The sequence below is a fragment of the Symphalangus syndactylus genome, chromosome 18 (assembly GCF_028878055.3).
Source record: "Symphalangus syndactylus isolate Jambi chromosome 18, NHGRI_mSymSyn1-v2.1_pri, whole genome shotgun sequence".
NCBI lineage: Eukaryota > Metazoa > Chordata > Mammalia > Primates > Hylobatidae > Symphalangus > Symphalangus syndactylus.
Genome location: NC_072440.2, coordinates 21,327,777 through 21,355,353, shown reverse-complemented (window position 1 = coordinate 21,355,353; position 27,577 = coordinate 21,327,777). Strand labels below are relative to the sequence as shown.

Genomic DNA, 27,577 nt, shown 5'->3' with positions numbered 1-27,577 from the left:
ACAAGGCAGGCGAGGCTGAGCGCTGCCCTTTTATCAAGGCTTGACCGAAGGACCTCGCCCAGAGTCACTATCAGAGCTCGCTCCAGCACTCTCCCTCATGGAGCCCCAGGGTCAGCGGTGGAGAGGGTCAGAGCACCCCCACAACCCCCACAGCGAGATGGCCTGGGCTCAAGTCTTGCCTCTGCCACCAGAGCTGTGACTGTGGGCAAGATATTTTACAGCAGGACCAGTTTCTTGTCCAAAGGGAGGGCTATTAAGTTAGGTCCTCTTAAGGACCTAACTCAGGATACTTGTGTGGATAAAATAATGTGTGAAGAGCTTTTAGGGCTTTGCTTCTCAAAGAGGGGTCCCAGGCCATCAGCACACCTGGACTGTGCAGGGGGCAGCCCTCTTTACAAGACCCCCGCGTGGCACCTGTGCGCACTCGTGTTTTCAAAGCCCCCTGGACATCCCAACCACAGCCCAAGTGTTGTGAAAGTGGCCTCCACTTTCACAGCCACACCTGCCTCCAGGGCGAGGGCTTGTTCCTCACTGACTCCTGCTGATCCCAGCAAGACCCACTTCTGGGTCTGCAGGGAGAGGCCCTAAGGGCACAGAGGTGGACAAAGGGCTGCCTGCATCACTTTATCTTTTCTACTTTATTACTTCAAATTAACAACCACAATAAAGCTCAAAAAAGTCCAATATTTACACAGGAAAAAAGTACAAAATTCCCCCCAAAGTTCTTCAGTATTTTTTTTTTCAGTTTTTTAAATTACAAAGTAATAAAAAGCTTTGCTCTTTAATTAAAAAAAAAAAAAAGGAAAAAGGGGAAAAAGAGGTAAATAAATTAGGAAAACACACACACGGAGAAAACAAACAAAAATAAAATAAAATAAAAACAAAAAGGTGTTAACTAGGAAGGATGGGTTAATCCAAAACCCAGCCTGGACCCCAGGCTCCTCCTCAGAAAGGTGGAATCCAGGGAGAGGGGGGACCCCAGGTGACTGTCAGAACCAGGGAAGTAATTTATAACTCAGAGCCAGATGCCTTCTGGAAGCAGTCTCCATGGATTCTGCCCTAAAACCAGGAATGGAAGATGAAGCTGCCACCGGCTGATGACGGGCTGGGGGGGATTGGTGGCAGCGAGGACCCTCTGAGCTCTGAGGGATGCAGAGGTCACCGCCTACCCCCATGTCCTTGTTAGTAGACACAGGAGAACGGGAATTCGGGCTGGCAGGCGGGGAGGGCCGTGGCACCTGCTGTCTTGGGAAACACAGGTCAATACATCCACACACACACGCAGGGAATGCCGGCCCCCACCACCTCCCCACCCACTCCATGGAGAGGCAGAGGAGGAGCCTGGAGGCCAGGGGGACACTGGAAAAGCCCAGCACAGGAAGTCGGCCACTGTCATCTCAGAGTGGGTGGGGCTGTGCGTATCTCCTGGATTCTGAGGCTCGGGAAACTCGCTGGGAACTGCCTTCAACTGACTACACCACTCCCTGATGACGCTCGAGAGCCGGCTTTGGCTCTGGGACCTGTCACTTCTCCGACACGGACCCAACCCGTTCCTCTCCAGGCAGGTGGTGGGTGGGGGCAGGAACAGGAGGTCGGGCAGGCCCTGGCGTCTGGCTCCTGCAGCCTGGTGTTGTCAGGGGAGCATCTGGCAGCCTGAAGGTTGGGGGCAGCGGGCACCACAAGGGGGCAAGAATCCTCAGTGCTGAGGGCATTTCATCTTCTTGCCATTGGCAAAGAAATCAAAGAAACAAACTCCATCGTCGGTTTTGTGCTGGGTTTTTTTGTTGTTCTTTTGAGTGGTTTATTTTTGCCATCTTTTTTTGTTTTTTTGTTTTTTTTTTAAAGAAAATACAGTGAAGACACTAGAAGGGAGAAGGGAGAAGACAGGTGAGGTGCACAGCTGTCTCTGGCTACTTTTTTTTTTTTTCTGAGATGGAGTCTCGCTCTGTCCCCCAGGCTGGAGTGCAGTGGCACGATCTTGGCTCACTGCAACCTCCACCTCTCGGATTCAAGCGATTCTCCTGTCTCAGCCTCCCGAGTAGCTGAGATTACAGGTGTGCACCACCATAACAGGCTAATTTTTGTGTTTTTAGCAGAGATGAGTTTTCACCATGTTGGCCAGGCTGGTCTTGAACTTCTGACCTCAAGTGACCTGCCTGTCTGGGCCTCCCAAAATGCTGGGATTATAGGCGTGAGCCACTGCACCTGGCCCCCCAAACTCCTGTCTTCTCATCCCTTGGTCTATCTCTCTCTGGGCCCCAGAGCCTGGCTCAAGGCCCAGCACGCTAGGAGATCCATCTTCATGTGACAGAAATGGATTCTCTCCCTTCTCTGCCCTCCTGGTGAGCATCTCCCCACCCCACCCCCAAATATCTGCCCAGCCCACCATGGACAGCTTGGTTCCTGGGCCTGAGATCCGAGGAAGGCCAGCCCTGTTCATGCCTCCACTCTCTGTGTGGATGAATTTCTACAAAACAGACCACACACACATTTTCCCAGTGTGAAGTCGAGTCCCCTGACGTGTCGGGCTACTGCCTACAAATGGACACACGTTCCCCAGAGAGCTCAGATTATACCCTTGAGAAGCCCAAAGAACCCCTGCCGCCTCCCCTTCCCCAAGCCAGGCCCCAGAGAGGGGCGTTTCCATACCCCGCCTCAAGGCCTGATGCAGTCAGGGAAGAACCAGCAGGCTCACGCTGGCCAGAGGGCCTCTCCCAGTCCTACTACAGAGGCCTAAAAAGGGCTCCTTTGCTTCCTCCACAGCCCTGTTGTGAGTCTTGTGCAGGAATTAACTTGCGTAACAGCCCAGAGGCTGAGACAGGGCTAATGCCGTGGGAGAGGTCAGAGTGTGAGCCCGTGGCCCCGTCTCTGCTGGGAACCAACCTTCCAGAATATGTTAAGGCAGAAGGAGACAGAGGGCTGGCCGAGGGCAGAAAAAGTTTTTCCAGCAGAAACTAATCCATGTGGGGTCAGGCCTGAGCATAGAAACCCTTGGCCCCGAGTCAGGCAGCCTCCGAGGTTTTAAACTCCTTGAGGCCCCTTAGAGTTCTGGGGCGCCTGGTACCATCTGCCACTGCCACTGCCACTGCCACCCACCCCTCCACAACACATTGGTCTCTTTCTGGGGCCCTGGGAGCTTCTAGGCCGGCTGGGCTGGTTGCATCTGCAGCAGTCATGGACTCACCTAAGCAAACACTGGTCCAATGGGCGCTCTCCTCACTTCCCGAGATGGTCAAATGGCACACTTGTCTTTTGAGGGTGGGGAGGGAGAGAGAGGGAGGGACAAGCTTCAAGTCAAGTCCCTTAGCCGCTGGCGATGGAGATTTGGCAAGCCTCTCCCCACTGAGGAGGTGTACCCCCACCCCCACCCCCACCTCCATGCAGCCCCTCAAGCTGAGGGAAGGCCTGTGTGATTCCAATGACTCTAAGATGTCCCTGTCTGTAGCTAACAACATTGCCCAGGGAGGCAAACCTGCTACCTAAGTAGATGGCCAAGGAAGGTTCTCTCGCAGGACTCCCTCCTTGCCCACAGGCAGGAGGATGAGGGCAGGGCTCCCACCCACCTCTGCCAGGCCACCTGCCCTGGGCAACTACAGATTCCCCCTTCCCAAATGTCCCCATCCAAACATAGCCCCAAAGTGGATGGGATCTCACCACCCCTACACCCCATGCTCTTGCCAATGCTCGCGGGGGCTCCTGGGGGCTCCCTGATGTCAGGGAGCAGGAATATCTCATCTCTGAGCCCCTGCTGCCCACCCTGGCTGGGCCCCTGGCAGTGAGGGCTGGAGCCCAGCCATGCCACTTGCCAGGGAATGTTACCGCCCTGAGCCTTGGAGAATGACTTTGCTCAAGAGGGCTCATTAGACCTCAGAGGATTAAATGAGGCCAAGTCCCGGCTCAACAGAAGGGGTTCACTCCAAGGCAAGCAGCGTCGATGGAGAGGGAAGAACAGAGCCAAGGCCTGACCTCCCACTGGCGGGTCTCTAACTCAGCTGTGAGGCCCAGAGGGACTGGCAGGGGGGCAGCTCACCTGTGAGGCTGGGATCCGGGAGACCTCTTGCCGCCCAGTGAGGTCTGAGGAGGAGACATTGGCAGGCGCGCCCCTGTGCAGCCTCATACTCACCTTCCTCTCCCGGTCGACCCGCGAGATCGCTCTGGGAGAAGTATTGCCTGGAGGGAGAGTGGGAAGCCACCCTCAGAGTAGGCATGAACAGAGCCCCCCACCCACCCTGAGCCCAGCCCACTGCCTGAGTCCCTGCTCACCAGCCGGCTGGATGCGGGAGGCTGGCGTGGAAGCCACGGGCTCGGCGGCACTGCGGAGCCGGTTGGCAGTGGCCCCTGTGGGTGGGCCAGGGGGCAGGGCTCGGGTCGCGGACCCCCGTAGCTGCCCCATCCTCTCCTCGCGCTCGTGCTCTCGCCGCTCCCGGTCCACGTCCTCGGGGTTCCGGGCTGCACCCTGCAGGGATGCAAGAAAAGATACCGGTCAGCCCCAGAGGCCAGGGTGCTCTGGGCCCAGCAGCCCTGCAGGGCACAGCAGGGGAGGGAGGCCAGGTGGCTTCTGCTCCAGCCTCCCGGACAAGCGCGGGAAGCCATGACCCACAATCACACAGCACAGAGACACGAAGCCACACAACCACTGGAGGAAGGAGAAAGCAGGGGTCTGGGGACAGAAGGTCAGTCTGCCCTGTTCTCCTGGGATGGAGCCAGAGCCAGGACAACTAATGTGCCCAGCATGATCAAGAGCACCTCTTGGCCCTCCTGGCCTGGGGCTGGGCCTGCCCTGGCCCCCCTCTGTGTACCAAGAGCCCTTAACTACTCAAGATTGCCAAACCGAGCAGGGAAGCTGTTTAGAGGCCTCTAGCAGACGGCTAGGGGTGTCCAGAGGGGGAAAAGAACAGGCCCAGAGTCACAAAACTAGTGGAAGGCTGGGCTAGGACTCAGACCAGCTCTCCCGGTACCCAGCCAGGGGCTCTTTCCATCAGGGAGCTGTCCTTCCCCTGCCGGGACCTGGCAATGGCTTCTGGCAGGTGCAGTGGAGGCCACAGCCAGGAGGCCCAGGGAACCCACACAGATACCACCTGCCTTGGGACAGAAGCTGAAGGGGAGCTGGAGAAGAAAATGGGGCCACGTTCCCCACGGAGGAAGAAGAGGCCCAGCAGGCAAGGCTGGAGCAGAAGGGGTGCCCTAAGCCCCCAGGTGCCCTGCTCTCCAGCCACTGCCACTCCTAGTGCAGGAGGAAGTGAAAAGGGGCCAGAGAGGAGCATATGTGGGGGCAGCGCCCAGCTGCGTTACCTAGTTCATCCCGGGGCCGTCCGCAGGGAAGGGCAGGGGGCTGGCAGGAAGGGGGCCGCATCTGTGGAGGAGAGAGCTGCGGGCTGAGTTGGGCGCCTGCTCATGGGCCACAGGGTGTGGTTCCTGCAACCCATGTCTCTCCCAGGAGACTGGCCAAGAGGTGGGGGTGGGCCCTGTCTTTAAGCAACTCCAGGAAGGAGTGGCTAGGACCAGAATGACCCCTGAATCTTAGTGAGGCACCAAGGCCCAGAGAGGCCTTGTGACCTGCCTGGGGTCGCACAGCTCAGGGCAGAGCTAGGGTCTGAACCCAGGCCTCTGCCACCTAGTCCCACTCTGCTCTCTGCACTCCAAGAGGTCACTGTTCAGAGCCTTGCCTTAGAACACTCTAGAAGATGCATCTTCCCATCCTCCCACCCAGAAGCCTCTCAGGCAGGCCTGGGACCACCGGGGCTCTAACTCCTGACCTACAGTCCTCACCCTGGGCTCCCACTCAGTTGCAGGCTGGCAAACAGTGACTCAGCCAGAGCCACAGCAAAGCCTGGGGAGGAACACCGAGCTGTGGCACCTCCGTGCCGAACCTTCTGCAGGCAGGGTCACATCAACCCTGAGAGGCAGGTCAATCTCATTTCCATACTTGGGATGCAGAGGCTGAGTGACTCGCTCCAAGGTGTGGAGCCCTGCAGCCAGCAGCCAAGCAGAGGGCTGGAGCCCCTACCCTTTGTGAGCCCAGCAGGCTCAGGCCATTGCCAGCCCGGAGGCAAGAAGTGGGCGACTCTCCACGGTCCCATCCAACCCACAGGACGCAAGAAACACACAGCAGGGAGCTCTCTTGGCCTTTATTGCCCATAGAAGACACAAAAGGTCAGCAAAGTCACACGAGCATCCACCTGTCATCATAGAGACCTCTGTCCTTGGCTGTGTTGAATTCCTTCCCGGCCGGCTGATTGGACCTTGGAACACAGTGGCTGTATGTGCTGAGAGTGGCTTCCAGGCTCCAGGGATCCACAGATCCCAGCACCCCGGTGCAGAACAACACAGGGTGTCCTGTCTACTGTTGGGTAGCATGGGAAGGGCCTGGCCTCAGGGTGAAGGTTCCCATTGCATGTTTTCCAGGTGCTTCTGCCAGGGGACTGCTGGAGGTGGTTCAGCTCACTACAGTGGCCGTGGCAATGAGTCAGAGATTGGCAAAGGATAAGGCTGTGGGTGCCTCTGCCCAGCTTCTAACTGCAGGGCCTGCCTCAAGAGGGACTCCAGGAAGGCGGTCAGACCAGCAGCAGTGGGTGGAGAGGTGCTCCTGGCCTGGCTGGAAAAGAGATCTTGCTGGCTAGACAGTCTTGTGAGACTCCATAAGGGAGACACCTAGAGCAGTGATGTCCACAGAACGTTCTGGATGAAGGAAATGGTCCCACCTGCCTTGCCGGATGTGGTGGCCACTGGAGGGCAGTGGCATGATCTCGGCTCACTCCAATCTCTGCCTCCTGGGTTCAAGCGATTCTCCTGCCTCAGCCTCCCAAGTGGCTGGGATTACAGAAACACACCACCATCCCCAGCTAATTTTTGTGTTTTTAGTAGAAATGGGTTTCACCATGTTGGCCAGGCTGGTCTTAAACTCCTGACCTCAAGTGATCCGCCCTCTTTGGCCTCCCAAAGTGCTGGGATTACAGGCATGAACCACCAGGCCTGGCCGACATTTCCAGTCTTGATTAATTTTCATTCACTAAAAATGTGTCACATGTGGCCAATGGTTACCATCTTGGACAGTGCCCGTCTAGAGAATACAAAATCCATTCTTGGAGTTGTGCTGAGCTGGAGGGCCAAGCCCATCATGAACCAGACTTGGGAGTGACTATCTCGATGAGAAAGTGCCCGGTGCCCAATGCCCTGTGGTAGAAAGAGCTGGTCCCAGGTGCCCAAGGCCATGGGCCCCATTTGGAGCCAGAAGGTCTAGGGTGAAGTCAGAGAAGACACCCCTTGCCCATATCCCATTTCCACCCCTGCTGAAAAGGGCAACAGAGGCCTCTCCCTGAGGTCCCTGGCCTGCAAGACCCCCATTCTCTGCCTGACCTCTGTCTCACTCCTTAGTGAACAAGAAACCCAGAGAGAAGAGAAGCCCAAGACCAACATGCCGACCTTGGCTTCCAGGAGAACAGAGCCTTGGTCCTAACCATCTAGCAGGGCGGCTGAGGGCCCTGCCATGAAAGAGGCACACCAGGATGAAGCAAGAGGAGGTGTTTAATGAGTTCAGGTTCAACACGGAGGCCGCCAACAGGGTCTGGCTGTGAGTCTGTCCTGGGACCCGCTCCCACCAGGCCCCTTGTGGGCAGTGGCCACCATCCCCCCTTCAGGCTGTCCTGGCCCTTAAGGACCCCATGACAAGGCCTTTTCCACCATGGCCTCCACTGTGCTGCCATCTCTTGGGAACAGGGGGCCATCCCATCCTCCCAAGAAACACTTCCTCAGGCCTGGCCCCGATGGGCTCAGGCACACCTGGCGACATCAGAAATGGGGCCCTGGTGTCCAGACCACAGGCCAGTAGTTTTGGGGGGACAGCTCCTCCACCTCCTCCACCGGCCTATCTGGGGGGCTCTGGGTGCCCAGGGGAGCCGGGCACCTGAAAGGGACAAAAAGCACAGCTGAGGCTCAGCCTCTTGCGCTCACTGGTCAAGTGGCAAATTTTGGAAAAGCCAGACCTCAGAGGATCCTTACCAGTACGTGGGTGAGTACGTGGGCCCGGCACAGGGACAGGGGCAGGGACAGAAAGGTCCCTTCGCTGTCATGGGGCTGTCACGGGGCTGAGCCTGGCTCGAGGAAGCCCCCTTTTCCAGAAGAGATGTGAAACAAGACATACAATTTCACAGATTCCAGAGCTCTGGGTACGGCCAGCCAATGCTGCTCCCCACCCAACCCCACCCCCGGGACTCTTAAAAGAGGGAAACAGAACAACTGCTTAGCCAGACCCAGAGGCCCATGACCAAGAAGAAAGCAAGGACCATGACTGGGTCCAGGCTGGCCACAGGGGCCACGGTGTAGGTAGCCACCTGGGATGTGCAAAACAGGAGCAGCAGGACGGTGTAGACGGCGATCAGGGCGGCAGGGGGCAGCGCCAGCACCACCCATGCCCTGCTGCGGGCATCCAGGAGGGACCCCAGGCGAAGCCAGGTCCTCCTTGTTCCGACGGGAGACAGAGCCCTGCCTGGGCCCTGCTGCCCATGGCGGCACAAGCTATCAGCACAGATGAGGCCAGAGGGCTCTGGGACCCCAGTGAGGTCAACCACACTGTCCAGCTCATATCTCCCATCTGTCGGGAGCCCCACCCGCCACCGGCTCACTCTGGCCTTCTGAGTCAGGGCCTTCCCCGTCCAGTCCCCCAAGCCCGCCTTGGCCTCCAGGTGACTCACGAATTTCAGCATGTTCCAGTCGAAGACGTAGTCATAGGAGAAGCCCTGCCGGTGGAAGAGGTTGCGGAAGAGCTGACGTAGGTAAGAGTAGTCGGGCTTGTCATCAAACCGCAGGGAGCGGCAGAAGTTGAGGTATGTTGAGAATTCAGCTGGGGGGGTGTTGCAGGGGATAGAGAAGGCCACTGTGAGGCCCACGCTCCCAGACCCCCAGCAGCCAGCACTGTCCTAGCCACCCACTGTCCCTAGATACTTCCAATCTGAGAGGCAAGAAAAGGAGGCAACAGAACCATGGCCTTCCCTACCGTGATGAAAGCCTGGCCTGCTTGTGAGCAGAGCCTCTGCCGCTTTCAGAGCAAGGGAAGACCTGCGAACAGTGGCCAGGAGCCTCTGCCAGGTAGCCTGATCCAGGAGCCATCCATGCCCACAGCTCTTCCGCTGCCCTCACCAAGCACCCTGGGGCCCGCAGATCAATCGTTGCCATAAATTCAAAGGACTGCAAGAGCCTGACGGGACCTTCTAACACAACCTAAGCAAGAGGAGGAAAACTTCCATTTCCTCCTCAAAAAAACTGGGGAGAGGGCCCTTGGGAGGTGAGGCAGGAATGTGGGCTGGGAAGCAACAGGTGTAACAGCCAGGCCCCGGAAACTGGGCCTTCTGGCTGTGCCAAGGAGTGGCAAAGAGCCAGGGGTTACTGCTCAGGTGCCAAGGGCTGTGGGGCAGCCCAGTGTGGGCTTTGTTGTTGTTGTTTTTGAGACGATGTCTCGCTCTGTCACCCAGACTGGAGTGCAATGGTGCAATCTCGGCTCACTGCAACCTCCGCTTCCCGGGTTCAAGCAATTCTCCTGCTTCAGACTCCTGAGTAGCTGGGATTACAGGTGGGGCTAATATTTGTATTTTTAGTAGAGACGGGGTTTCACCATGTTAGTCAGGCTGGTCTCGAACTCCTGACCTCATGATCCGCCTGCCTCGGCCTCCCAAAGTGCCAGGATTGCAGGCATAAGCCACCAGGCCTAGCCTCAGCGTGGGCTTTGTATGGCCTCACCTTTCCCTTAGACAGTGCCTCAGGGGCCCCCAGGCATGTCCCCTCCCACTGGGCTACTCACAGGGATAGCCTTTGCAAAGGACCTCGATGGGCGTTGACATCTTCTTCTCGCTGATCCGCTCATACTTCTGGCGCTTGGTGGCTGCTTTGAGCCCCTGCCAGGGCAGGGAGCCCAGGTTGAAGTACATGAGCACGTAGCCCAGGCTCTCCAGGTCATCTCGACGGCTTTGCTCTGCACAGAGAGTAAAAGACTAGGTGAGTGACGGGGGTCCACTCAGGCGCCTAACTCATCCTCTGGGTCATGCTCCTCACCATGCACCAGGACCCTCCTGCCCCCACTTCGGATGTTGCTCACTGCATGCATTTTCAACAGGCACTACTATTATCCTACTCCTACAGAGAAGAAGCCTGAGGCAGGACCTTCTCAACTTAATTTGGGCCTAGTTTTTCCAGCTCAGGCACTTAATCATTCAATGACTATGACAGGGCACCTACTGCCCCCCTGCCTGGCCCACCCCCTGGAGAGGTCACAAGCTTCAGCATCAGACAGGGCCGGGGTCAAATCTGGCTTTGGCATTCACTAAGCTGCATGACCTTAAGCAACCCATGTTAAACCTCTGAGCCTGTATCTTCCAGCCTGCACCAACAGGGCAGAGGAGGAAGCAGGGCCAGGGAAAGCGCCCGGCACACACAGCTTGGCTTACAAAGGGGAAGACCCGACTGCGCAAGGACACAGAATAAGCCCGAGCTTGGGGGCAGATGGGGTGGGGACTTTCTCACTAGAAAAGGGCCTGGGGCCTCCATCAAGGTAGGGGGTGAGAGGGCTCCAGAGAGCTGGGCCCTAGCCAGCGGCCCCGGGTGCACACTGCAGCAGGCCTGGCTCCCTCACCAATGCCCAGGTGCGTGTTGATGGAAGCATAGCGGGCCGTGCCGGTCAGGTTCTTGTTTTCCCGGTAGGGAATGTGCTGGTGGGTGCGGGCGTCCCGGTACTTCTTGGCCAGGCCGAAGTCGATGATGTAGACCAGGTTGCCCTTCTTCCCCAGCCCCATGAGGAAGTTGTCGGGCTTGACGTCCCGGTGGATAAAGTTCTTGGAGTGGATATACTCGATGCGGCTGATCTGGGGAGGAGGGGGCCATTTGTTCAACAGAGGGGCCCTTGCCCAACGCTCTGGGCCAGGCAGGGGCTGGGGCCACACAGGCGGAAAGGCAGAGGGAGAAAGGTCTGTCTTCGACCATGAAGGATAATTAAGGGGCAGGCCAGAGAAGGCCTCCTGGAAAAAGTGACATCAGGATGAACTCTGAAGGGGGAGTTCACCAAGTTGGCTGTGAGGCAGAGAAAGAGAGTGTCGCAGGAAAGCTAAAGATCCAGAAATGAAGAGTCCACTAGAAAGGCAACCGGTTCCCCACGGAAGGCTTGCCTGCCTGGCGCCACACTCACAGGACTTACGGAGCCAGAGAGGTAACAGATGTGGGGGAGGGGCAGGCAGGGAACACGGGGGAAGCCTAGACCAGGAAGAGGTGACAGGCAGAGCACAAAAGACAGGGCTTCCGAAGGATGCCAAACTCAGACAGGCACATGGCCCTCTTTCCTTTGATATATATATTTTTTTTGAGATGGAGTCTCGGTCTGTTGCCCAGGCTGGAGTGCAGTGGCAAAATCTTGGCTCACTGCAACCTCTGCCTTCAGGGTTCAAGTGATTTTCCTGCCTCAGCCTCCCGAGTAGCTGGGACTATAGGCGCATGCCACCACGCCCGGCTAATTTTTTGTATTTTTAGCAGAGACGGGGTTTCACCATGATGATCAGACTGGTCTCAAACTCCTGACCTCAGGTGATCCGCCTGCCTCGGCCTCCCAACGTGCTGGGATTATAGACTTGAGCCACCTTTTCAGTCGAGTTTTTAAAACTCAAACTAATATCCATGCACATGCCGTGGCCTCTGGCTCTGGCCCCAGATTCAGCACAGCTCAACATCTCCTGCACCTTTCTTGAGTTTCACACCATGAGGGGCTCTGGCGACCCTCTGCTCACGCACCTTCAGCCTACATCGCAGGATCTTTGCAGACCAAGATTAAAACCCCTGTACAAGATCTCCACATTCCATTCCGAGTTCAAAATTCTACAGTTTTGTATTTTTAAGAAGCTTTCCTCCCTATGCTGATGAAGGGCTTAGTACTTAACAACAGCCTGTTAGAGGGGCCTGTTTAGGCAAGGTGCTGAATGCTATCTCACCTAATCCCCTCAACAACCAACAAAGGAGAGACTCTCACATGAGGCCACTGAGGCTCAGAGAGGTTCAGCGTTCACCTACGGTCACTGGTCTGGAATAGGACCCAGGTCTGTGTGACTGACCACAGGCTTTACCCAGGGCAGGCCAGACGTGGTGGATCATGCTTGTAATCCCGTGTAATTCCCATCTTGGGAGGCCAAGACGGGAAGACTGCTCGAGGCCAGGAGTTTGAGACCAGCCTGGTCAACACAGTGAGACTCCCATCTCTATTTCTTATAATTAAACGATATTTTTGAAATAAATAAATAAAACTACCCCAGGCAGAGTCCCAGGCCCTGACTTGGCAGGCCTGGAGTTGGGCCTGAAATCACATTTTAAGTAAACACCTTGGCTGGGCATGGTGGCTCACGCCTGTAATCCTAGCATTTTGAGAGGCCAAGATGGGTGGATCACTTGGTAAAACTCTGTCTCTACTAAAAATAGAAAAATTAGCCCAGTGTGGTAGTGTAGGCCTATAATCCCAGCTACTCATGAGGCTGAGGCAGGAGAATCGCTTGAACCTGGGAGGCGGATGTTGCAACGAGCTGAGATCGCACCACTGCGCTCCAGCCTGGGTGATAGAGTGAGACTCCGCCTCAAAAAAAATAAATAAATAAATAATAAACACCTAGAATCCTATAGCCAGTGGCCAAGGTCCCCTGGCCCAGGCCCATCCTCTGGCATCCTCTGGGGGCAGGAGACGGGGCTGGGATCCTGGGCCCACAGGCATCTGGCTGGGGATGGAGGGGACGGGCACTCACCATCTGGTCGGCCAGGAGCAGCACCGTCTTGAGGCTGAACTTGCGGGAGCAGAAGTTGAACAGGTCCTCGAGGCTGGGCCCCAGCAGCTCCATGACCATCACATTGTAGTCGCCCTCAGCTCCGCACCACTTGATGGACGGGATCCCCACTGGGGGTCAAGCGGAGGGCCTCTGTCAGGGGTCAGAGGCAGCCAGCCACGCCCGGCCCACCCTGCGCTCATGGCTGCCCACCGCCGCCCACCCTGCGCCCGCCGCCGCCCACCCAGCGCCCGCCGCCGCCCACCCTGCGCCCACCGCCGCCCACCCTGCGCTCACCGCCGCCCTGCATCATCTTGTAGAACTTGCTCTCGATGTGCAGCTGGGGGTGCTTTGTCTTCACACACTCCAGCTTGATGGCGACTTCCTCACCAGAGGCGATGTTGGCACCTGCCCGGGGCAGGGAGGCAAGGGACCAGGGTCACCCTTGAAGGCCAGGCAGTCCCAGGCGCCCCACTAAGCATTTCTGAGATCTGGCGTGCACTGGGCCCGGGGCCATCTGCCCTTGAGGAGCTCTTGGGGGTGGCTGGGAACGGGGCAAAGGAGCCCCGGCAAAGAGTTCCTCAGGGGAAAGAAGGTCAGCGCTGCGAGGCACAGAGGTGACACACAAGAGCTACCCAGGGCCACAGGTTGGGGCAAGAAGAAGGCCCATGTGAGTAGGGCAAGGGTCAGGGATGCAAAAGGCTCAGAGACCACCTAAGGGAGAGGGCTGAGTCCTGGAGCAGATTCGGGCAGCGGGGTCTGTTGGGTTGAGATGGTGGCACGTGCAGAGAAGAGGCCCAACAGGGCTGGGCTGCCGAACACACCAGAACAAGCCAGGACCACCTTGGCCTACAGGATGAGGACGGGACAGCCACAGCAACCCCTCAGTCAATGCTGGTGCCTTCAGAGGCAGCCCCGCACATTCTAAATCAGTGTCTCATTCGATTCTCACCCCCTATTGTAGAGATGAGAAAACTGAGACCCAGCTCAAGGTCACATGACCTGTAAATGGCGGCCTTGAGCATCAACCCCGGCTCTACTGGCCTCCAGCCTAGGTCAGAGGTCCTACCTGCACCTCCGCCTCTCCCCCAATCCACTCCTGGCTTCTCAAGGGGCTCTAAGAAAATACCCTCACACACACCAAGGCCGCACTCTGCCTGGGCCCACCACCCGACTCAAGAAGTCACAAGAAAGACCAAGCCCAAGGTATACCTTGCCTCAGTTTCCCTAGCTGTATGGGTGGATGAGATGAAGGGCTGGGGCTAGGCTGGGCGACAGGGTATCTCCTTCTTTAGGCCAGCAGCGAGCCCAGCAGCAGGAGTAGGACAGTGTCACAACAGCACACAAACAGGCCAGAACAACCCCCAGGGACACAGTCCCAGGAGGAGTTCAAGACAGGAGAAAGGCAGGACCTCACATCAGAGGAAAAGATGAGACTATTCATTAATAATGTCCCTGGAACAACCGGCTGGCCATCTGAGAAAAGACACCATGGCTCACACCACAACCAGGAGAAATCTCAAATAGAGGAAAACTTTGTATATAAGAAATAAAGGTGGGGGTGTGAGTTGGCACAGCCCCTGTGTACCTCTTAGGTGAAGCCGAACATAAACAAACGCACACCCAAGCAACCCCACTCCTGAGTGTACATCCTTCAGAAACACGTGTGCACCAGGGGGACAGGACAAGGATGGACACAGGAACAAACAGCCCAAGTGCCCGGCAGCAGAAGAACAGGAACAGTGGCGCAGTCACCCGGGAATCCCAGGCAGCAGTGAAGAGGAAAGGATGCCTGCTTCACACAATGACCCCAGTCCCAGTGGTGCACTCCTCACAGCAGCCAGAGGGTGGAAACAACAAACATCCGTCACAGATGAAGGGATGAACGGAATTCGGTGCCTCCATGCGGCGGAATATTATTCAGCAATAAAGAGGAATAAAGTACCGATACACGCTACGACACGAGTGCACCTTGAAAACATTCTACCCGAGGCCAGGCACAGTGGCTCAGGCCTGTAATCCCAACACTTTGGGAGGCCGAGGCGGGTGGATCACAAGGTCAGGAATTCGAGACCAGCCCGGCCAAGGTGGTGAAACCCTGTCTGTACCAAAAATACAAAAATTAGCCGGGTGCAGTGGCGGGCATCTGTAATCCCAGCTACTTGGGAAGCTGAGGCAGGAGAATCACTTGAACCTGGGAGGCGGAGGTTGCAGTGAGCCGAGATTGTGCCACTGCACTCTAGCCTGGGTGACAGAGTGAAACTCCGGCTCAAAAAAAAAAAAAAAAAAAAAGGAAGCGTGCAAGCACAGTTCCACTTGTTTCCATATCAAAGCAGGTGAAAAGACTGGCCAATACAGATTTAAACACGAAAGTAAGGAAAAAGACTAAATGTCAGACAGTGGTTCTCAGGGAGGGACACCTTAGGCCATGCAGGTATTCTATTATGTATTCTTTGCATCCACTCAACGTTTAATAAGAAATAACAATGAAATGTTAGAAGAAGAGAGAATTGCCTTATAGCCTTGGGGTTAGGCAAGGCTTTTATTTTTATCCCTGATTCAAAATCCTGAAGCCATTAAAAAAAAAAAAAAAAAAAAAGAATCCCTTCTGCATGACAAAAACACCGGAAATAAAGTCATAAGAAACATACTCACTTGCAATTCTTATCACAGGCAAAGAGCTAATATGTAATGAGCTCCTACAAATCAGTCAGAAAAAGACACAGCAGAAAATAGGCCAAAGGATTTGAAACACACACTTCACAGAGAAAGAAATCATTAATAGAAAAGCCTTACTCATAGGGAAAGATGCCCAACCTCCTTGTAAGAGAAATGCAAATTAATATGATCGTGAAAGACCATGTGTCACCTAGGATTGTCAAAAGTCTTACAAGATAACACACCCGTCTGTCGGCAAGACTGTGGGGTGGCTGAGCACTCCTCCCAAGTGGTCGAGGCGTGAACTGCTGAGTGGCCACTGGAGAGGGTTTTGACACCACTCAGCCCTGACCCGCAACCCGGCTTCTGGGAGTTTACCTGACATCCTAGCATGGTGCAAAACAAGGCGGGGACAAGGCTGTCGGCTGCAGGCTGTTTGCAACAGCAGAAGCTTGGAAACAACCCAAATGTCCCTCATGAGGGGGCTGATTAAATAAAGAATAGCCCATCCATAAAACAAAATACAATGGAAAAAGAAGGAGGAAGCTCTCTCCGCACACAAGTGGAAAGATCGCCAAGATTCAGGAAGTGAAAAAGCAAAGCACAGAACAGTGTATATTCCACACTCTCATTTCAGTTTTCTTTAAAAAGGTGGGGAACTAAGTATCTGTGTTTGGCTCTAGCTACATAAAAAAACACTGAACAGAAACATGACTGTACAGGGCTAAGTGGGTCAGGGAGGAAGGGGCGGGGGACGCTTCACTGGATACTGTGTTTTAAGTTGCAATTTCTTTCAACACCTTTATTGAGATGTAATTCAGATAACTCTCCAATTGACTCAAAGTGTGCGACTCACTGTTTTTAGTATATTCACAAGCTTGCGCAGCCATTACCACAGTCAATTTTAGAACACAGTCAGCCCTTCATATCAGCATCTGCTGTGGGTTCCGCATCTGCCGATTCAACCATGGATCAAAAATACGTGGGGGGAAAAAATAACAATACAACAATAAGAAATAGGTTGGGTGCAGTGATGCACAACTGTAGTCCTAGCACTTTGGGAGGCTGAGGAGGATTACCTGAGTCCAGCGGTTCGAGACTAGCCTAAGCAACATAGTGAGACCCTATATCTCTACAAAAAATACAAAAATTAGCCAGGCGTGGTAGCACGTGCCTGTGGTCCCAGCTACCTGGGAGGCTGAGGCAGGAGGACTGCTTGAGCCTAGTAAGTCAAGGCTGCGGTGAGCTATGATCACACCACCACACTCCAGCCTGGGTGACAGAGCAAGACCATGTCTCAAAAGTAAATAGGTAAATAATATAAAAATTAAAAATACAGTACAATAACTATTTACATAGCATTTACATTGTATCAGGTAATATAAGTAATCTAGAGACGATTTAAAGTATATGGAGAAGGCCAGGTGCCAGCACTTTGGGAGGCTGAGGCGGGCGGATCACGAGGTAAGGAGTTCCAGACCAGCCTGACCAACATGATGAAACCCCATCTCTACTAAAAATACAAAAATTAGCCGAGGCGCTCTAGTGGGAGCACCTGTAATCCCAGCTACTCAGGAGGCTGAGGTAGGAGAATCTCTTGAACCTGGGAGGCGGAGGTTGCAGTGAGCCGAGATCATACAACTGCACTCCAGCCTGGCGACAGAGCGAGACTCCGTCTCAAAACAAAAAAAAGTATACGGAGGATGCACGTAGGTTATACATAAATACTACAGCTTTTTGTATCAGGAACTTGAGAATCAGAGGATTTTGGTATCTGAGGGGGATCCTGGAACCTATTCCCCACAGGTACCGAAGGTGGGGGACTGTATTTTCTTTTTCTTTTTGAGACAGGGTCTCAATCTGTCACCCAGGCTGGACTGTAGTGGCACTAACACAGCTCACTGCAGCCTCAACCTCTGGGGCGCAAGTGGGCCTCCCACTTCAGCCTCTCGAGTAGCTGGGACTACAGGCGCAAGCCACCACATCTGGCTAATTTTTATATTTTTTGTAGAGACAGGGTTTGCCATCTCTAGGCTGGTCTCCAACTCCTGGGCTCAAGTGATTCACCTGCCTCAGCCTCCCAATGTGCAGGAATTACAGGCATGAGCCACTGTCCTGGCCCAGGAAGGCTGCATTTTCATCACCCCGAAAACACCTGTAGCCTTTAGTGGGGTCAGGTCCCATCTCCTCGCTCCATCCCCTGCCCCCCAACTAATCTACATTCTGTCTCTATGGATTTGTCTTTTCTGGACATTTCACAGAAATAGAATCAAACAGAATCATACAACATGTGATTTTTTGTGACTGGCTTCTTTCACTTAACACATTTTTGTGTTTTGATTTTTAGTTTTGAGTATTTGGATTTTTAATAAAAGAAAAAGAAAAACAGAATGAATAACTCAATCTAGCCAGCAACAGGAAAGAAAAGTACTTTGAAAACTGTAAAGAGCTTTTGACACATCAATGCTCATCACTGGGATGAGCCACACAGGTTTCCAGGGGGCAGTGAGGATCTTTAGAGTCCCCTGGCCATGCTCCGTTTCCCCATGAGCAGAGAGGCAGGAGAGTGCAGCGGTTAAAGTGTGAGTTTCAGAGCCAACCTACTATAGCCCAAATCCTGATTCGGATATCCCCTGGCCAGGGGTCCTCAGACATGGCACTTCACCCCTCTGAGCCCCAGGTACCTCATGTGTAAACCGATGACACTATCTGGCTCATTAGGATGTTCTGAGGGACAAACATGCTTAGAAGAGTGCCTGGCACGCAGTCAATGCTCCATGATGTTCGGCTTGGTGGGAAGTGCAGCCCCTAGGCTAGAGATGAGCCGGTGTCCACCCAGTGGGAGGAGGGGAAGAGGGAATAAGCCATGCTATGAGGAAAGGAGAGCCTCTAGGAGGGCAGGCTGCAAGGGCTCCTGGCTCCCAAACAGGACTGTACTGGACAGACAAGAGAGGTCACGGCACAGGCAGAGGCCCGACAGGAGCGGGTGCAGCAGGAACCCTGGGGTGGCAGAAAAAGACAGTGGAAGAGATGGGCAGGGAAGAGATCTGAAGGGTCTTGAATGGCCAGCTAAGATCCTGGCCTTCAGCCTGAGGCACCAAGGGCTATGTTCAGGCATGTGATCACAGGATCTCTCAACCTTGGCACTACTGACACTGGAGCTGGAGAATTCCTGGTTGTGGGGCTGCTCTGGGCACTGCACAGTCTAACAGCACCCATGACTTCTACCCACTAGATGCCAGGGCACCCCCTTCCCCCTGAATCGTAACAACCAAAAGGTCTCCAGATCTTGACACATGTCTCCTGGGGGACAAAAATCACCCTGTTGAGGCTACCTGGTGGATACGAAAGGGCTGGAGGAGGCTAGAGGGGTAGTGGAAGGCCTGGGAAGGCCACTACAGAGACCAGGTAAGAGCTGACGGTGGCCCTGCCCGGGCGGGGTGCAGAGACTGATTGACACTTTGGAGGCAGGGCCTGCAGCACTTGGTGATTCGGCAGATGCGTGTGGGGAGGAGAGGTGCTGGGGAGGTGCTGGAGAGGTGCTGGAGAGGTGCTGGAGAGGTGCTGGGGAGGTGCTGGGGAGGTAGTGGTAGACAGGGCCCTCCTTCCCTTGAGCCCTTACCCCACCCTTCGAGTACTACTGTTTGTATTTCTTTTTTCTTTTTTTTTTTTTTGACACAGCTTCACTTTGTCACCTGGGCTGGAGTGCAGTGGCATGATCTCGGCTCACTGCAACTTCTGCCTCCCGGGTTCAAGCGATTCTCATGCCTCAGCCTCCCGAGTAACTGGGATTACAGGCAGACACCACCACGCCTGGCTAATTTTTGTATTAGTAGAGACGGGGTTTCACCATGTTGGCCAGGCTGGTCTCAAACTCCTGACCTCAAATGATCTGCCCGCCTTGGTCGCCCAAAGTGCTGGGATTACAGGCGTGAGCCACCGTGCCCGGTCTACTGTTTGCATTTCTGTTTGACATGTGGAAAAACAGACACCAAAGGTCAAATGATCATATGCTACAAACTTCCCAGGGACAGGGACCCAAGCTGCTAGGCAAAGCCTCTGACCCCCGAAAGTGCTGGAAACCTGCCAGAGCTGCCTCCCCCTGCAGCAGGTGCTGCCACCAATGAGTTCCTTGGTGGCCTCTAAATTCTATCAGGAAGCCGCCAGGCTTTTCTCTGAGCTCCCTTAATTCTTACAACCACTAAGCTGAGGTTCAGAGAGGTTAGGTAACTGGCCTGAGGTCTGACAGAACTGGATGGGGCACAGCCAGAATTTGAAACAGTCCCCAAAGTCCCCGTGTTTTTTCTCCACTCAAGCTCCAGGTGAGGCTTCCTGGCAGAGGCCGTGTCTGGGAGCCGGCTGAGCATAGATGCAGGGGTGCCCCACATGCGAAGGCCTAGAAGCTAGAATTGCCCAATTTCAGGAACGGAAGATGCCCCATGAGTCAGACACAGTGGGGGGACTGCCAGTTCCCAAAACAAACTTGGACACAGAAAAGGGCTTGGACTTGGCTGGCCCTAGAGGGGCTGGGAACTTGGCAAGTTCCAGGTGGCCACGGGCGTGGCCAGCCTCACACGGGGGCCTACTTGACACATACACAGACACATGGACACAATCGGGGACATGGGTGGACTGGAGGACAGGGGATGAAGCCCACTGTCCCGGCAGCAGCAGCGGCGGCAACCTCAGTTCCCACCCATCAGAGGCCTGGAGTATTTGCTACACTAACTCTCACCCCTGGAACCACCTGTCAGCGAAGAACACTGTTCACCACCCCTTTCAGAGCTGAGGACCAGAGACTCTAAGAGGTCTAGAGAGTTCCCCAGGATGCAAGTCTAGTTAATGGGCCCAGATTTGGCCACCTCTGGACCATGGATGGGCAACAGCAGTACCTTAACAAAGCAGGCCCCACTCTCTTGGCTGACCCCTTATGATGCAGAGGGAGGAGGGGCAGAAGCCACATCCATAGTGTGCTGGCCCTCGGGTGATCCTGGAAAGCAGGGCTTGGAGGACGCATCCAGCCCAACCTGCAGAGGCCATCTGGAGTCAGGCCCTGGCACAGCAGTGGGGATAAGAATGTGGCCAGAGTGTTCAATAAATGGAGCCAGCGAGGCTGGCCAGGGACGCCCTACAATCACCACTGTCCCCAAACCAACAAGACAGGGGCCCAGGAGGGTGCTGGCAGGATGGTGAGTTAGGGCAGGGTCCCCTGAGGCCCTTGCACCAGTGAAGATGGGAGAGTCAGGAATCTGACTCGCCTCCCCAGACTCAGACCCAGAGGACTCAGACCCTTCGAAAGCAACTTCCAACTAGAAATTAAGACTGATGGTGGGGGCACAGTGCACAGCACTACTGCTAGGCCCAGCACACACAGGTATTTTACACATCACGACCTCATTACTTTGCACGACCCCGTTTTCCAGATGGGGAAGCCAAGAATGGACAAGGTCATCACCTGCTCAAGCGCATACAGCTCACAAAAAGAAGCACCATCACCCAAACCTAGGCCGAATTTACTCTAGAGCCAGTACAAAGAGGAGTAAACCTGTACTTAGTTTTTAAAATGAATGAGATGACTATGCAGATAAACAGGAAGTCCTGTCCCCAGGGAGGTCCCACCACACAAGATTCTGGATTTTCTGAGTGATCTTGGGCTGTCCTCCCTCCAGCCATGGGCCTCTATCTCCCGTCTGCAAAAAGAGGGACGGGACCTGGGATGGGCGCTGTCTAGGAACAAGTCTGTGCCAAGAGCTGTCTCCATGCCCTTTGACCTCCAGCCAGTGGCTCCAGGCTTCAGTGCTGAGCCCAACAGCTTCAGTAATAGGAGGGTCCTTTACACCCACTCCAATTTCACAAACAGTAAGGAGCTGGGTACACTCATTTCAGATGAGAAGACTGAGGCTCAGAATGATACGGTGACTTACTCCAGGTCACACAGCAAATGAGGAACACACTGGGGCTCTGAACCTGGACTGGCCCCCAAATCTCAGCTTTCCATTTTTTTTTTTTTTTTTTTGAGACGGAGTCTTGCTTTGTCACCCAGGCTGGAGTGCAATGACACAATCTCAGCTCACTGCAACCTCCACCTCCCAGATTCAAGCCATTCTTCTGCCTCAGCCTCCAGAGTACCTGGGATACAGGCATGTGTCACCACACTCAGCTAATTTTTGTATTTTTAGTAGAGACAGAGTTTCACCATGTTGGCCAGGCTGGTCTCGAACTCCTGACCTCAAGTGATCTGCCCGCCTCGGCCTCCCAAAGTGCTGGGATTACAGGTGTGAGCCACATCTCCTGGCCTCCTTTTTTTTGAGACATGGTCTCACTCTGACACCCACGCTGCAGTGCGATCTCAGCTCACTGTAGCCTCAACCTCCACGGCTCAGGTGATTCTCCCACCTCAGCCTCCTGAGTAGCTGGGATTACAGGCGCATGCCACCATGCCCAGCTAATTTTTGTATTTTTCTTGTAGAGATGGGGTCTCACCATGTTGCCCAGGTTGGTCTCGAACTCCCAGACTCCAGCAATCTGTCTATCTTGGCTTCCCAAAGTGCTGGTGTTACAGGTGTGAGCCACCACACCTGGCCATCCCGGCCTTTTTCTATTCTGCTGTGAGGCTACTGTGCATGCCTGTGCATGTCACAGTCCCCATTTTCTCATTGGTTTGCTTGACTAGCCAGTGAACACCCACTGCGCTGGGCACTAGCAGATACTACCGAATGCCTGCCTCCCCGGGAGTAGCTTGGGGTCGCAGAGAAAAACCTTTAAACCAGCTGCGCCGCACACTCTCCCTCCCTCTGAGCTCCAGGGTGTCCATAGGGGAGGGTCATCTACTAAGCACTCAGCAATGAACTGCACATCTGGCTGGCACTTTAGAGTTTACAAAATATTTCCCCATCTGTCATTTCATCTCTGCCTTGGAACAGTTCTTGGTCAGTCAGGCAGCATTATCACAAACTTTACAGATGTGGACACTGAGGCACAGAGGAGCCGCATGACCTTCCCACGGCCACACAAAGCCATGTCTAGAACGCAGAGCTAGACGTCTAACGTCTCCCTCAGCGTGGTTTTTTTTTTTTTTTTTTTTTGAGACGGAGTCTCGCTCTGTCGCCCAGGCTGGAGTGCAGTTGGCCCAATCTCGGCTCACTGCAAGCTCCGCCTCCCGGGTTCACGCCATTCTCCTGCCTCAGCCTCTCCGAGTAGCTGGGACTACAGGTGCCCGCCACCACGCCCGGCTAATTTTTTTCTATTTTTAGTAGAGACGGGGTTTCATCGTGGTCTCGATCTCCTGACCTCGTGATCCGCCCGCCTCGGCCTCCCAAAGTGCTGGGATTACAAGCGTGAGCCACCACGCCCGGCCTCCCTCAGCATGTTCTGTCTTCCACGCTCTCACTCATGTGGAGGGCTGTGGGCATACAGGCTGCTTCTGCCAGTTTTCTAAAGCGGTCTTGGGAGGCCAACTTGACCATCTGTGCCTCAGTTTCCTGATGTGCCACACAAAGAATCTGGTACTATCTCTAGGGGCTGCAGAAGGTACCCTGCAAGGAAGTGCTCAGGGAACTCCCAGTCTCCGTCTCTGTCTCCACTGAGGCTTCCTTAGCACATTTCATACTCCAAGGAACCCTAACCATAGGGTAACGGAAACCCCGAAGTTCTGAACTGATGGACACAGCACACAGACTTGGTGTTCTCTGCACTGGACAGAGCTGATTTTCATTTTCCAAGGAGGGTAACCAAGGCACGGAGGTGTGTCTAGCCTGCTTCTGAGGGTGCAGGGACAGGAATGAGGATAAATCCTAAAGGGGCTGGCCACCTCACTCCAGCAACTGCAAGCCTTCACCTCCTAATCCACAAGCACCAACACTAAATACCTTCCCTTTGGACCAATAATCACAAAGGAAGGGCCAGGACTCATAACCGTGCCCCTCAAAAGTGGCACTGAAAGGCACAAGCCTCATTTCTCCCAGGCCAAGGGGAGGACTGAGAGGTCAGTGATTTGTTTAAAATGCAACATCACAGCAAACTCATACTTTCAACAGGAAGCACATCCGGAGAGAAAAAGAGAGAGAGAACTCCCTAATGAGGAGGACCCCCCCACCCCACCCCCGAGGTTACAGGGGAGCCTGCGTCATCCCAAAGCCTGCCTGGGCTGGGTTCCAGGAGGCCAGGACATAGAGAGGGGGCCTGGCTAGGGGTCCAGCAGCAACCCAGGTCTCTTTTATCTACCAATATCGTTCTCCCAGGAAGCAAGAGAGAGGATGTGAACCCCGCCTGGGTTTTCCCACACCCAGCTGGTGACCCAGCTGACCCGGGACACTGAGGCACAAAGGAACCGCATGACTCCTGCAGAAATTGGAGCTAAAAATACCCTCCAGTGCCCAGCCTGGCCTGTGAGAGGAGCCCCCGGCCTGCCTCCCGGCAACCTGCTGCATCCTTCCCCATCTGGGATGGCTCTGGGGCAAATCTTGCCCCTGGAGCCACATTCTGACTTCGGATCCCCAAATCCTGGGGTCTCTCCTCCTCTTGGTCCCACGAGCTGGCCCCAGGGGCTCCAGCTGGAGCTAGGAACACTTACCCAGGTAGATATCTCCGAAGGACCCGCTCCCGATCTTCCGTCCCAGGCGGTACTTGTTCCCCACACGTAGCTCCATGGCTCACTCTTGCTGCAGAGGAAGCAGGAACATGAGAATCAGCGACGTGGGAGCCGGGAAGGGGGTCCAGCCCACCAAGGCCAGGCAGAGCCACCAGGAACTCGAAGACCCGCATTCTCGAAGACCACACTCTGCAGGTGTCAGGTGGCCCACAGCCTGCACTCCACACACCTAGGGAACAGCTAAGGTAGGCTGATGACAGGTTTCAGTGTGGCCAGAGAGGAAGCAGCCAAGCAAGCATGTCTTTGGGGAATGCTCATTCAGGGGCCCCTCAAAAGAAGCTTCTCAAAGGATCACAACGGGCATCAGCCCTCTTACACCTCTGAAATGACAGGGTCTCTCCACTCCTACCCCCAGGATCCCACAGCCTGGCCTGGTCTTCCCAAGTACTGCCCCTGCCCAGAGGCCAGACCTCGCCAGTGCCCAGCATGCCTTGCAGGAGAAAGTCGCATCCCCTACTGGAGGGAAGGCAGAAAAGAACGCCCTAGACCATCCACCTTCCAGCCACCTCCCCATCTCTACATCGTGACACCAAGAACCTCACACGGAGGCCCACAGCCTCTTGGATAAACTGTTTGGAGCTGGCATCCTTTAAGACTAGGAGAGTCTCCTAAGGGTTGTCCCTCATAGAACAACAAAGGGGACTGAGCCAGGGTTTTAGCCACCTTCCCCCGAGGGGTGGGAGGAGGAGTTCTGAGTGAGCAGCTTTTCTCCCTCAGGGCCAGGGGGGAGCCCTCTGCTCTGGCCTGGGGCAAAAGTCCGGACACCCTGTTCCTGGTCAGCAGAGGAGGAAACTGAAGGCCTGGAGGCAGTGCTGCCCTGGGGACAGACACCAGGGACTGCAGTAAACAGGAGGGGTGTTTACAAGAGGACTAGCATCAAGGACTAGCAAGAGGGAACTCCTTTCGCAGACACGGGACTCAGGCCCACAGAGGCCATGCCACCTGCCCCACACCACCCTGCAGATGGTGCAGCCTCGCCTAGGCCAGGGCTCTGGCTGTCCCACCTGGTGGTCTCCCACACTCACCAACAGCGCAAAACAGGAAGACTGAAGAGCAGCTGTGCTGGCACAGAAGATCAGCCCCTTGCCCGTGCCAAGTGCTGTCCCCAACAACCAGGCCAGCCTGGGAGGGAGATGGATTCCAGGGACAGTGGGCAGAGCCCAGGACAGACAGGCAACCCCGGCACTTGGCTCCCAAGGAGCTCACCAGCCCTCCACCGATAACCATGGGGCAGGGACCTCCAACCCAAGCTGGCCAAACTCTGGGCTCGCAATCAAGGGCCGCTGCCCACATGCTTGGCCTGTCTCAGCTGAGGTGCCACGCTGCCAGGGGAACACAGTCCACGTTTGCAGGAAACCCACACGCCACACACCCCACGTACACACACGTCCAGCTTCCCGAGTGTGTACACTCCAAGGGAAGAAAGAAAAGCAGGCACACACGGTGAGCCCTGTTGGGGGGGATGGGGGAGCGTGCACACAATCCCCCCAACACCTCAGTCCATTTTCTGCCAACACCAATTCAGAGACCACACATGGCAGCCAGGAAACCCGCAGGTTAGGAAAGGAACATAAATATACCCGCATCCTATATTACATAAATACCCACGCCGGGTTATATAAATACCCGTGCCCTCTGTCTGGGTGTCTTACATAAATATACTGCACATGACCCCCCAGTCTCTCCCCACTCACCGGCTGTCTGCAGAGAACGAGAGCGGGGAGGGGCAAGCCCTTCAGGACCTCCTGACTGCTATGTGCCAGCCACCCAGACCCCCAGTCGCTCCCCAACACCCCAGGGGCCCAAGGTCCCTGGGGGAGCCTAGACTGTCCCGGCACCAATACCCAAAAAGGCTCCCAGAGGAGAGCAGAAAGGCTTCATTCGGGAATGGAGAGCCTTTTCAGTTCTTTTGCTGCTTCTCCCATGGGGGAGGGGGGAGATAAACAAAGTGGGGGGAAAGTGGATAAAGGTTCAAGACTTTCAGCAGGTTAAAAAAATTAGACAAACTACGAACCAGCATGGCACACGGGCAGCGCTTCTTACTCCCCGACCACCATAGCCTACCCCTGAGCCGGGGCCCTTGTCCCTTGGACGATTAAAATAAAAATTGAAGGGACATCATAGAAACGAAGGCAAAGGAGACCCAAACACAGGCATTGCTTGGAAGCAACTTAAGACACTTGTGTCCCCTTCTCCCCTCCCCAAATCCTTCTCCAGGAAGGAGGCTATGCCAAGAAGAAAATATGCAAGAAAACTAAGGGAAAGTTGGGGAGGGGGCTCACCCCACTTCGAGTTAGGGTATTAAGAAGAGCTTGGGAATCCTCTAATGATACCCGGACACAGTTTTACGTTCCTTAGAGACTTGCAAGACATGAATCTCTCACACACAAAAATGGGAGAATCCGATCCGATAAATAACCCCCACCCCTTTCTTTCTCTCCACAAAGAAAAACAAATCGGTGGCCTGGTGACCACACACCTCTTCACCTTAGGACCCCCAAACGCCCGCCATCCAACGAGTGGGCGCAGCCTTGCGAACCCCCAGGTCCGGGCGCCGGGGCCGGGAGAGCAGGGGGCGCCGGTGATTGTCCGATGAAACCTACGCGGGCCCGAATCAACAGTATCCGGCGCCCAGCACCCCAGGCCCCCTCCCTCAGCGTCCCCAAATCACAGCCGGGGTGGCCGCCTGGCCGGCCGGGGCCTCGGAGGGTCCAGCCGGGGGAGGCGGAGGCAGACCGGCCGGGGGGGCCTCCCCCGCGAGCCTGCAAAATAACAGGCCCCCTCCTCCTCGTCCCCAGCCGCGCCTTTGTCCTCGCCGGGCCGAGCGGGCGGCGCCCGGGCTGCCCCCCTACACCCCAGCGCGAACGCGCGTGTGTCCGCCCTCCCCTCACTCCCTCTCCAGCAAAAACAAAGAGGCTGAGGGAGCCCGATTCCCCCCAGGTTTGCGCCCCTCCGCGGGCCTGCGGCCCCCCAATATTTACCCCGCCGGGAAGCCGCCGGTGCCGGGCCACTGCTCGGGGGGCTGCCGCGGGCGGGGGCGGCCCGCCGGGGCGGATGCCGGAGGATTCGCGGAGCCGCCCGGCGCGCCAGCCTCTCCCGGCCCAGCCGCCGCCGCCGCCGCCGCCGCGCTCCGCTCGGCCCCGGCCGGGCTCTGGCTCTGGGCTCTCGCCGCTGCCGCCGCCGCCGCCTCCCTCCTCCCGGCCTCCTGCCCGCCCGCCCCCGCCGCCGGCTCGCGCGCTCCCGCACCGCGCGCGCCCGCCGGCTCCCATTGAGCCCCGGGCCCGCCCGCTGATGTCATCCCCGGCCCGCCGCCGCCGCCCCGGAGGATTTAAAGGGCCCGCGCCCTCCGCGCTGGGGGCCGCAGCCGTGAGACGCAGTCCCCCAGCCCCAGTGCAGGCGCGCGGGCTTACGCGTGGGGGTGGGGGAGCGCACAAATACTGACACCCTAATGCAGTCCAGGGCACAGGTGGAAAAGACGGGGTGGGGGGGA

General features: G+C 55.7%; 1 protein-coding gene across 7 annotated transcripts; it reads right to left on the bottom strand.

Annotated features, from left to right (window-relative positions):
* Positions 1-619: 619 nt before the first annotated feature.
* CSNK1E (casein kinase 1 epsilon) lies at positions 620-27,327 on the bottom strand. 7 transcript variants are annotated; one of them, XM_063622590.1, is made up of 12 exons: positions 27,069-27,297; positions 24,010-24,097; positions 13,077-13,187; positions 12,762-12,910; positions 10,622-10,850; positions 9,794-9,964; positions 8,691-8,839; positions 5,293-5,353; positions 4,264-4,456; positions 4,031-4,170; positions 3,185-3,249; positions 620-1,862 (listed from the first exon to the last, which is right to left on the bottom strand). In XM_063622590.1, the coding sequence occupies exons 2-11, from the start codon at positions 24,083-24,085 to the stop codon at positions 3,233-3,235; spliced, it is 1,296 nt and encodes a 431-aa protein (XP_063478660.1). In that variant the 5' UTR covers positions 24,086-24,097; positions 27,069-27,297; the 3' UTR covers positions 620-1,862; positions 3,185-3,232. The 7 variants fall into 7 exon arrangements, with proteins under 7 accessions (XP_063478660.1, XP_055108389.1, XP_063478661.1 ...); XM_055252414.2 differs by lacking the exon at positions 5,293-5,353 and having other exon boundaries at positions 27,069-27,327; XM_063622591.1 differs by lacking the exons at positions 5,293-5,353; positions 27,069-27,297 and adding an exon at positions 26,575-26,932.
* Positions 27,328-27,577: the final 250 nt, after the last annotated feature.

Excerpts from the sequence above, each read along its gene's own strand:
- CSNK1E (XM_055252411.2), bottom strand. The coding sequence starts at position 24,085 with ATGGAGCTACGTGTGGGGAACAAGTACCGCCTGGGACGGAAGATCGGG. Across the intron at positions 13,188-24,009 it reads CTTCGGAGATATCTACCTGG|GTGCCAACATCGCCTCTGGT; the intron begins GTAAGTGTTCCT and ends TGCCCCGGGCAG. Across the intron at positions 9,965-10,621 it reads CAACACGCACCTGGGCATTG|AGCAAAGCCGTCGAGATGAC; the intron begins GTGAGGGAGCCA and ends CTCTCTGTGCAG.